General features: G+C 36.1%; 1 protein-coding gene across 1 annotated transcript in view; it reads left to right on the forward strand.

Moving 5' to 3' along the window:
• Window positions 1-5,162: 5,162 nt before the first annotated feature.
• JAKMIP1 (janus kinase and microtubule interacting protein 1) overlaps window positions 5,163-12,085 on the forward strand; it is an 86,346-nt gene continuing 79,423 nt past the window's right edge. The window contains exon 1 of the mRNA XM_009890536.1: window positions 5,163-5,291. Within this exon, the coding sequence (XP_009888838.1) occupies window positions 5,163-5,291 (129 nt within the window). The remainder of the gene's footprint in view (window positions 5,292-12,085) is intronic.

Genomic DNA, 12,085 nt, shown 5'->3' on the forward strand with positions numbered 1-12,085 from the left:
AAACTCTGCATTTTCCTAAATGGGATATGATTTAAAATAACCCTCAAAAGCTCTACTGTTATAGAAATAGACCTGTTTTTGTAGGTAACTAAGAAATGAGAATCCGAAGTGTGACTAGTCTGCAATATACTTAGAAAATTATTCTGATAATGTGTATTTATATTTTTTGGCTGGGAAAAGTATTATTTTACATCCTGTGGAGAGTCTTTTGCTTTTATCCATTCAGTCGTGTTCCATTACGCAGAACTGAGAATTGAAGCAGGAAATGTAGGTCATCTGAACCGCGCAAGAAATGTGCCTTGGGCATTGAGAACTATGTTGTCTTCCCTGTACAATCACTGGTTGATTATCACTTTTTTTTTTAAAGGCTATAACATAGGTGAACTGGCAGTTACTTCTGACATTAACATTGTACCTGTGTCCACTGCATTTACTATTATTGGGTGCTAGGATAATAAAATTTATTTTAATCTTCTTGAATATTCAGAATTGTGCTGTACTAAGAATGTACTTACATCTGATGTTTACAAGCATAGTAAGGGTTAAGGGTAGCCCATAGTAGGCTCTACAGAATCATGAAAGAAAAGTTGAAGTAAAATGAAAAAACACTATTTATATTTACGTGGAGGTAAAGTGCCTAGATGAAGAAGCTTCCCTCCAGCCCAGTACCTGTGTCTTTGCTTGGCGTTTCAGCTGAGATGAGTCATTAACAACTTCACCTTCCAAAAATTATGCTGAAGCTGAATAACATTGTTCAAGTCTGAATCAAGACTGGAATGCTGAACTTTGCATGATACAATTTAGTAAATTTTTCTTGTTACCATGCTAGTTTAGCCATATTTATTACTTGAGTTTATAGGTGTACTTACTGTTCCTCCTAATTACTATTTATTATTGTAAGACTCACTCTCTAAAGATATAGAATACACTTATTTCATGTATTCAGTACAGAATCATGTTTAAATACTTGCATTGCTTCAAATTGAGTTATTTTTCACCAGAAACTAAGTTCCTTCTTTTCTTACTGTTAAGTAAAAAAAAAAAAAAAAATGATGCTACATTTTCACATTTTTTGCAATAATTAATTTTTCTTTTTTTACTGTTATGTTTTATTGATATTTAATATCTAGAAGTATCATATAGCAGTTTATGACTTAGTTCTTGGCCTTTCTTGCTAAAACCAGGGAAGAGATTGAGGTAACGATAAAGTACATCCTTTAATTCTGTAAAGCAAATACAAGAGAAATTGGAAGTTATGATTGGAACACTGTTCAGCTGATTTTCCAGGCACCTTAAGAATTTAATAGATTTCCCAAAATGTCTAACCCAAATGGAGTCAGAACTTGTTAATCATGTTAAATATTTTGATCTCTCACATGCCAATCCCCTAAACTGTTGAACAGTTGATTCAAATCCAATCAAGTTTATTTCTTTTGTTGTTGTCCTTTTTTGTGAATTACAAATGCCCCTATATACCCATCAAGTAAAGTGACGTAACTGGTATGTTCCAAAAATGAAAAGGTGACTTGTGATTTAGAATCCATTACTCTCTTCTGTCCTTTGTTTTGTGAAATGTAAGATGTATTCAAATGGTTTGCATTAAGTGCGTAGAACTCACAGCGTAGGATGTGGCTGTTTTTATTCATGAAGTGATTGTGGGACTGTATTGTGGTGGCTTCATGAACTTGCCTCTCAACTGACATATGGTGAATTAATAAATAGGTTGTTGTTTGAAGCTTCTGAGTCAAAGTCAAATTGTGTCAGAGTAGAATATTTTTTTACTTTCTTTTTCTCAGTGTGTTTACAAGGTTAATTTTTTTTTTGTTTGTTTTTATCCTGATCTTTATCCAAACAGTAAATGTGGGTAGTCAACTAGAAGGGAGTCTAGGCACTCACTGGGTCTAACCCTTTCATTCGTGAATCAAGAAACACGCTCTTCTACTGTAGCCCTCGTGTGTCTGGGCCTTGTGACTCTCTGAGAGCACCGAGAGGCTTTGTGTTGCCATAGTTCCTGCTTTTGAAATAGATAGGCTGGAAGATATTTCCATTTTTACTCTTCCCTAGATATGTTTCTATGCCCACCAACACAGGTTGATAGTTTGGTTTGTGGGTTTTGTTTGTTTTGGGTTTTTTTTTTTGTTGTGTTGTTTTGGTTTGGTGTTTTGTGTTTTTTTTTCCCTCAATGCCCATAAGAGAAGAGGGTGATTTTCTTCAGGTTCTGGGTCCAAGCTTTTATATTGCCTGAAAGGTAAAATTTTTAACTGCTGTGAGTCACAAGAAAAAGATTGAGAACAATGTTTTGAGATTCCCATTTTTATTAAATTCTGAAGAGTACTTCAGAGAGTAGCACTGAACTCGTTATTTTTAAGGCTAATTAAGTGCTGAATGTAATTTTAACAGCTTTAAATAATGCATTTTATATTTAGACCCCCACATTTTCAAAGGTAGACAACAGCAGTATTCTGGTACCTTACTGTAGGACCTGATTTGTTATAGGCTTTGAGTGATGGTGACTCTGGGATAAAATATGAACTCTGCAGCCATTGAGACTTTTACATGACCAGGACTTCAGAGACAGGCCATCTCCCGAAGTGCATAAATAAAAGTTTAGATGTTCGTACTGAATGGTTTAGAATCTTCAGAATATGCTTGGGAACACGGTACGGTCAGGAGAGATTATTGTTACTAAACAAAATGTACGTGATCATTTCTAAACATTCTATATTGCAGAACTCTCGGTTCTCTGGATGTCATGTATAACCATATAACCGGAGTTACTGCTCTTTCTTGTTTTACTGATGGAGAAGCAAACATGTCTATCACTTTAAATGATCTTTATTCCAAACTGAATTTGAGATGGGGGTGGCGAAATCTAATGATGTTAAAATTCATGTAGCCAGGCCAGTGAGGGATATTTTTTGTTTCGTTAACTTAGTTAATCATCTAATGAATTAAATCGTATATAATCTGGCTGCATCAGGAATTTTGATTCAGTAAGGACTTCGGGAATAATTCTTCCGTAGTATCTGAATACCCCAGATAGCCTTTGAGATAAGGAACAATTCATTTCACCTTCCACCATTGTAAATGCTGTGGAATTATTGTAGACTGGATTTGCACATCTATGTTATTTTAGATATTCTTTACAAATTGACCAGGGAAATAACACTAGCAACTGATTCTGAATTCAAATTTTCCATACAGTTAAGGATTTTGGATGAAATATATTGATTAAATAGCCTTTAGTTTTAGTCTTTTGGCATCATAGAAACTCCATAGATGAATAGCATGAAATTCCTTTATCAAGAACAGTAATTCCTCAATTTTCTTCTACTCACTTGTTTCTTCTACTCAGTTGTTTCAAGTTACTGTAAGAGTATTGCTAATCTATTTTTCTTGAATGAACAACTATTTGTAAAAGCACAGTAGCACCAGTGTTTGTGTTTTGCAAGGTAGGTTTGAGACATAAATAAAACAAAAAATTAACTCAATTTCCGTGTTTTTCATAAATTATATATTAAAAATGCTCACTATAATGAACTTAAACAGATTAGATTTTATTGCATAGAGTAAATCAATAGATCGTTAAGTTTGGAAGGAAAGACACCTGATGTTACAAACCAAAACAATGATTTCCCTTAGATTACTTCAGCAAATAATTGGTGTAATGGGTATTTTTTTTCAATTGCTTTTTATAAATGAAAGAACTCAATGGGCATATTGTCAAACAGACTGAGACTTGGTGTTCTGAATTCTGTTTACTTTTTGTCTAATTTGACTTGTCATTTTGAGCAAGATGTTTAACTCCTTGGCTTCTGTTTACTGGTACTTAAAGAGGAGAATAAAAGTTATGTATTTAGTTGAACTTACCAAATGGTGTTTGTATGCACCAGAGGTATTTGCTAACTTTTTAGAAAGCATCAGCTAAAGAATGCATGTGATTTTCATTCTAATACGATTTCTAAAATATCTTCCAGGCAGAAGTAGGTGGGAAAGAGCAACTTACTGTTTCAAGGCAATTTGATAGCAATTTTCTTGGAAATATAATACTCCAGGAATGCAGTTCAGTGTTAAAGTAGGAATCTCTCTGCTTTGTTGGCAATTTAATCATGAAAATTATGTGGATATTTAAAATGAGCAGAGGACCTGGGTTTGGAAACTAATTCAACATTGATAGCACTTGTTGCTCAGTTTGTTCTTGTGGAGCACCAAGTTATTCTTAAGGAGAGCAGAGAGGGGAAAAAAAGCTGCAGATTAAGCTTCTATAACTACTCTTGAAGTAAACTAATCATGGGATTTCCTGATTATTGAAATTAGGATTCTTTGTCTGCTACTGATATTCTCCTTGAATGTTGCATAAAGCTGATTTAAATAATTGAGTACTCTTTAAGCTTAAAGGGATAATGGGGAATGAAAACAGTTAAATACCTTCATGTTTTGATTAGAGCATTTTGAACAGTATCAGCCCTGAACATAAGTAGTTTATATCTATGATATATTAAAGAAGTAATTTTAAAATGTTTTTCTAGTTTTATGATACGTTTTGTGTATCTCCTGATGCTGTGGGACTCTGGTAACTGTGAATAATACAATTATGAATTATAACTGATACATTATGGTGAGAAGTGCTTTCTTCTTACTATAGGAAATAAACTATTCCCACTGATAACACCCCCAGCCTCAGTTCATTTATGGTTGTCCCTGTGCCTCTTGGGAATCCTGAGCATGGTCCAAGTCAGGTCTTGAATAACACAATTTCTGTTTATATGCCATACGCATCAGAACTGTAAAGAGTTTCTGTGGATATCGTATTACAGTGTGTAGGGTTTAGATAAGATGATGAAATATTGTGTAACTTCTCCTTTTCTGATGTATTTCTTTCAAAGTCTATTACACTATGCAATGTAGTGTATACTACAAGGAAGTTCAGTGTGCTTTAAGACTGGATGTTAAGTCTGATGTTTGATTCTGCTCAATGCTGTAGCCTAATCCTGTTCCTACTACTCTGTTTCTTCCAGGACGTGAGAGACTGCTCCCACGATGGCAGAGATTTACGTGAAAGATTTTGTTGAACACTACATGACTTAAATGCTAACAGCAGAAGGCACTAGCTGGTAGCTCAGTGTGGAGCAAAAATTTTATATTAAACTTAAAAAATAATTATGTCCAAGAAAAGTCGTCCCAAGGGAGAGAGGTCCGACATGGAGATTGAAGCCCTCCAAGCTGCTAATGAGGAGCTACGAACTAAACTAACCAACATCCAGATAGAATTTCAGCAAGAAAAAAGCAAGGTATTTGTCTGTCTATATTTCGTGATCATTTTTCTTAACAGTAACAGTGTTAGAAACCAGCAGAGCTTGAGTCTCAAACTAATTCACTACTAAAATGCATCAGCCTTAAGAAAAACATGGGACAAAGATGTGAAATCAGAAGAACCACTGATGAACTGACATTGGTGCCAACCATTTTAAGTAATGTGCAAAAGTAAGTAAGGAGGTAAATATCCCCAAACATCCCGTCACTGAAATTTGCAGTCACAGCAATACAAATGGCCCTAGCTTAGTGTGACTTAAAGGCAACAAGGGAGTTTTGTATTTGATCTTAGCAGTAAAAGCTCTATGTTGGAAAAAGAAGTGTCTTCAAAGTCAAACATCAGCATCATATTCAAAGCGTGTCACTTGAAATGCCTATGGAGAATGTAAATTAACTGGAAATCGTCTGTGTGGGAGTCCTGATTTGATTTTGCTGAGGTTGTGTGCCATTGCTCTGAGCTGTTCAATGATGCATCCAATTGCTAATGAAACAGATCCGTCAATATTTATCTATCCAGCACATGTTCAACAGGTATTTGAGTAATCAAGAGAATACCTAGGAGAAATTGTTCATTCACGAAGTACATATACATTTGTAAAAATTAGCATTTACTTTTATGTATCTGTCAGTTTAAAATATGGGCAAGCCAATAAGGTTATTTCTATTCTATTAGTTTATTAATCTCGGTACATTTGACTTTGAACAGGACAGTCCTGGAGATGAATCCATGTGGAGATGGAGTTATCTGTGTGTGTTTGGTGATACTGTAGTTGCAAGAATCTCAAGGGCTTACCAGTGGAACAAGTATGCACTGAAAACTTGTTCACTGTATAAAACATAGCATTGTTCTAGCCCTGTTTCTTTATATTGGTGTAAAATTCGGAACACCTGAATAATAATATTTCTGCATGTTCTTTAACAGCCTTGTGTGATACTCAGCTTTGAATGGTCTTATTTTTCATATTTTAATTTAAAAAAGCAAACAAAAAATGCCTGAAAATATAATCTTCAAAATTTATTTCTTACAGAGGAATAAGAAACAATAAAGCTTTAATTCTTGTTTGACTGATACAGTAGGTTCAGCCAAGTAAACTTGTATTGCATTGGAAGTTTTTCTTTGCAGACTAAAGCAAAAAGTCATGTCTCTTATAGGTCAGAAGTATTGATAAGTGAACAGAAAAGTCAGATTTTATTTTTTTTTTTACCATTATCGTCCTCATCCAACTTCTTTTACTCTTGTTTGCTATAATGAGAACAAATTATAAAACAAGAGTGGCACAAACTGCTTGTGCTTCTTAAAACCATGCACCATGAAATTATTTAGTGGCTGATACCCTCTAAAATTGAATTTACCAGCTGATAAATTGAATTATTTCACTGTCATTTTTAGGGTCTCAGTGCTTCTGTTTGGGAAGAGGCTTGTGAACTGCTGGTACACTACACTTACATTAGTACATTTTTTTTATTATTTCTTTTGTCGTATTTCCTATTTTCTTCTATATCACCTTTTATATAAAAATACAGTTGTAAATTTTATTTTCATCTCTTAGTTTCATTAAAAAGAGCATGTACATAATTATAAAGTTATCTTATACCTTGGAAAGAAGAATGAATTAATTTTGAGTGTTTAAATAACTCAGATACTAAAAAAAAACAACCCAATTCTACAAAAAGATTACATGAACCCTAAGAAGAGTTTAGCCCTGATATGCTTACAAGTTTGATACTTTACCTGTAACAGTGTCAAGATTAACTCTGATTCAACAAAGAATAGCTACAAGACCATGACAGCTGTAAGAACATTTTCTGTAACTAGTCTGCTTATTTACATACAACGAGAGTGATAATAATTGCTTCAGTTTGGTTACCTGTTCATCTTTCTACAGTTTGAGCATTTCATATTTTCTGAAGTATTGAAGTTGTTATAGCAGACGCATCTGTGTTTTGTGTGCGTATGTGTGCAGAGAAATGAGTGAGCTCACTTGTGTAATGTGTCGGTGAATATGAAAGAAGAAATTACAGCCAGAGCGCTCTAAAATCCTACCAAATACACAGTGCAGTCCGTAGTAAATTCTGTGGTGTGTTGGAGTGCGTTTCTGGGAGGATGGGGAGAAAGAGGTCTTCAACCTCTGTCCCACATCTTTGCTGCAGTGTTTGCTCTAAATAGTTTAACTAGAATTGAACAGTGTAGTTTATTTCCCACCATCAGGGCAGCAGCCTGTGCTCTGTCTGCGCAGCAGCTACACGGGGTGCCTTGGCTGAGACGATGAGTAGATTGAAGCTGTAGAGATTTTTCCTTCTTAAACTGTAACTTAAAAATGAGTAACAAAACCAACAGAAATTACTGTTTGGGATCAGAAAAGTAAAAACACTGTGCCTAGAGAATTCTAAATAAATTAGATGGCTTTATTGGCTCAGAGGTAAGAGACAAAGTATTGAAGCTGCTAAACAGACAGCTCTGTGGCCTGTGGGAGATAAACTGTATTAGGAAAGGTAACAAACTCTTGTGGGGCCAATTCATTTAATTTAATTCTCCTAAGCTATTTTGTCCCACATGCATATGCCTATATTAATGATTTATCTGAGGAAAAACCTTCTAATTGATGAGAGACATCACAAATGGAAATTAGTCTTGAGATAATTCTGCCTGCAAAATCCTGGTTTCTCTGAAATAAAAATGTTACCAAGAGACATCCAAAACTTTGTGCGTTTTTTTTTTCCCAGTTCATTTTGTTTCATTTGTTGTTGAGCCATTTAAAGACATTTCTCCTGTAAAGTTGTTCCCCTCCATGCTTATGCGATACCTGCTCCAAAATGGGTATGTTTGCAGTTCTTTGACGATGCATCATTGTGGATCTTGCTGGTGGTGTTTTGGGCCTCTGGCATACGAGCAGCTGGATTCATTTATGTTGCCTAAGGGGTAAAGTGAAGTGAAGGGATTGTAGGCTTGCTGCCATCTATGGAGAGCCTGGAGAAGGAAATGCGTGAACTGCACACGGGGCTCACGTACTGCCCTCTCTCTGCTAGTGGAAATGCTTGGTTGGAAGACATCCAAAATTTGGGTATCAAGTAACAAAAACAGTTGTCCGAAGCGCAAAAATTACACTTATTTTAATGTGTATGGAGGCACGACTTGCTCTAATGGAACCTTAAAGACTGGTGCAGTAAGCACAATGAGAGGCAGTGAATGAGCATGGTCTTGGCAGTCAAAGTCAAGCAAATGTGAATCAGCTCAGTGGTTTTATAAGTGGCTATGCTGACATCCATGAATATTTAGGAACAAGTATCACAAAGTACCTATTCCTACTGAGATGGTTAGCAAATATTAGAAGATAGTCTTCCAATACGTTGGGTAATATTTTGTTCTTGATATCAAGGTGTTATAGTGTTTGCTGTCACTATTGCTCCCTCTTCATGGAGTTCTGCTATTGCTTTTAAATATACATATTTGGCTTGTGACTCTGCATTTGTAGAGTTGAGATCACAACACATCTAGGAGTTAGGATAAATGAGAATTTTCAGCTCAGTTGCCACTGTATCACCTCAAATTTCACAGATTGTTTTTGTAAGTCCTCATGCTTTTCCCAGATATCTTTGGGGTTTTTGAGCTTTGATGTCAGATGAATCTGTGTGTAACGGTGATTCACTGTAAGTTGAAAAAAAAAATCTGTTTTCAGTACATGAAATTAAAAAAAAAAAAAAAAAGCATGCCGTACCTGTCAGAACAGCTTTATTTACTGGGGATTAAAAAGTCGTATGGAAGAGTTATGGCCAGTATGTATAGAAGAACTCTAAATACAGCTGTTGATTTGAGAATCCAGACATACTGAATACATATATACATATATATACTGAATACATATATAAAGAATGTTATTCCTGTCTGCTATGTATGGAATAAGAAAGGAGCCAGGTAACTTCCTGAACTAGGAGGAGTGTACTGAATAGCAAGGAGGCACTAGGGTATTGTAATTGGGAATGAAATATCACAACCCTCTTGGAGCAGGCAAATGGATGAAGTATTGGTAAAAACATACATAGTTACATCTGCCACTACTGACTGGGATTAAAAGGAAGCACATCCCTTTGGGTTGTTTTTTTTTTTTCCTGACAGCAGTTGAAGGGCATTTGAATTCAACTGTTCTCTACGCTTGATATAAATGTAATTTTTCAATACTCAACAAAATGAGAGAATTTTGGACACCTGTCAAACATTGGACAGTAAGTAACAAAGTTATTAAGAATAAATGTGGCAGTGTTACTTCAATCAGAATTCAAAATTATTAAATGAGTGAATATGCGAGACATGATAATGCAATTTCTAACCTAGGTAAAACAGCTACTGGAGAGGAGTGAGACATAAATTGACAGATATTAAGCAATGATTATCATTAATTTGGAAGAATCAATGGGAAACTATGATAATTAAACCTTTTAGATGGTGTCATGTTGGAAAAGGTTGACAGAAAACACAGTGGAAGAGATCCTAAAAAAGCCTGGTGTCACAGTGTGATCTACAGGAAAATTCCACTTGGAACTGTAGCAGGGCCTTTAAAATTAATGTACCTTATCAAATTATATATCTAAACTATTTAAATCTGGAATAAAAGGACAATCACTGGAGTCTTCAGAAGTTTCTAGGGGATCCAAATATAGCACAGGAAAAAGAGAAAAGTTTCATATATTCACATATGAACAGAAACACATTTCCTGTGAAACTTTGATATTGTCACATAATCATGAGTGTTTAGGTTAAAAGGTTATCAGAAGTGGAAATGCTTCAGGCAGGAAAGATTGCAGTAGATGTGGTGCCTTGATTTTATTTTTTAATTTATTCTTTTAAAATAGTTTGGTTTTTTATTTATTTGTTACTGGAAATGGGCATGCAAGAAGAGGATATTTATGAAAATGGACAGCAAAAAGCCTCCTGTATTTACTCTTCCTGGAGAAGGAACAATGAGTAAGATCACAGATAAATGAAGTAAGCAGTAGAGGCAGGTGGACTGGAAAAATGGTGACAGAGTGCACAGGTTTGGGCTGTGATAGTTAAATTTCTTCATAGTAGCTTTTATGGGGTTGTATTTTGGATTTGTGCTAAAAACAGTGCTGATAACACAGGGATGTTTTAGTTACTGCTAAGCAGTGCTTACACAGAGTCAAGGCCTCTTCTGTTCCTCACACCACCTGGTGGGCAAGTAGGTTGGAGGTGCAAAAAAAGCTGGGAGGGGACACAGCTGGGGCAGCTGACCCCAACTGACCAAAGGGTTATGCCATACCATGTGACGTCATGCTCAGCAGTGAAACCGGAGGGAGGCTGGCAGGGGGGCCACTTTTCAGGGACCAGCTGGGTATTGGTCGGTTGGTGCTGAGCAATTTCTTTCATTTCCATCAGTTGTCTTCCTTGGGTTTTATTTTCTTCTCTATTTTTTTTCCTCTCTTCCTTACAGTTTTTAAATATTTTTTTTTCCAATTATTAAACTTTTTATCTCAAACCATGAGTTTCTTTCTCACTTTCACCCTTCCAATTCTTCCCACACCCCACTGTGGGGGACAGAGTAAGTGAGCAGCTGTGTGGTGCTTAGTTGCTGAGTGGGGTTAAGCCACATAACTGAGCAGTGAGTGCAAGTTCCATCAAAGCAACGTCTGATATGGCGGAGTCACATGTGACTGCTGCTTCTGACACTTCTAAGCTCCGATTAAAGGAGAAAGAGATTCGGAGAAGTGGTTGCCTGAAAGTAGAAACAAGGCATTCTTGGACAACTTAAGGCTGACGTTATCCTGGACTGCATTAGGAAGGGTGTTGGCAGCAGGTGGAGGGAGGTGATCCTTCTCATCTGTTCAGCACTGGTGACACCATATCTGGAGTCCATATCTGGAGTGTGGGATCTCCAGTCGAAGAGAGATATGGACATACTGGGTCAAATCCAGTAAAGGGCTATGAAAATGGTGAATGACTTGGAGCACCTGGTGTTCAAGGAAAGGCTGAGAGAGCTGGGACTGTTTAGGCTGGAGAAGAGAAGGCCAAATGCTCTCAGTGGACCCCAGTGAAAGGGTAGGAGGCAGTGGGCATTAACTGAATACAAGAAATACCATTTAAATGTAAGATTTTTTTTTTATTTTTTTTTTTTTTTTTTTTTACTGTGAGGTGATTAAACACTGTAACAGGTTGCTCAAGCACATTGTGAAGGCCATGTCCTTGAGATATTAAAAATCTAATTGGACAATGTGTAGAGCATCTTGCTCTGGTTGACCCTGCTTTGGGCAGGGCTGGACTAGATGACCTTTGGAGATTCTTTCCAGCCTCAGCTATTCTATGACTATATTACCTAACTCTAAACACAAGTTATCTAAATACAGTTCAATTAATTTTTGAAAAGCTAGTAGAGATGCAGTAATATATTTAAATTGAAGACCAGTAAATATGTACCTTTTTTTTTTCCTTCCCTTGAAGCTTGAAAATATTTAAAAGGTAAATTTACTTAGTGTAATTTTAAATAGTAGAGTTTCCAAAGTCATTATGGAAAGATAGAAGATTTTCTTCCCAGCATGTGGTTTTCTTTCTGCTGCATAACCTGTGGTGTAACTGAGCTTTCGAATTTGGAATTGCATTGCACAAAGCATTGTGGAAGTGTTAAATGTTGTTCAGTTAATTCCTCCTTTGAATCCATGAGGAACGGTCCAGGAGGACTGGAGAGAGGTAGGCAAACAGAGAACTTTGTCAGGAAAGGAAACTTGTTACTTAAACGTGCCCCCCACCCCCCCCCCCACCAAA

Source organism: Charadrius vociferus, unplaced genomic scaffold (assembly GCF_000708025.1).
Source record: "Charadrius vociferus isolate BGI_N301 unplaced genomic scaffold, ASM70802v2 scaffold88, whole genome shotgun sequence".
Classification (NCBI taxonomy): domain Eukaryota; kingdom Metazoa; phylum Chordata; class Aves; order Charadriiformes; family Charadriidae; genus Charadrius; species Charadrius vociferus.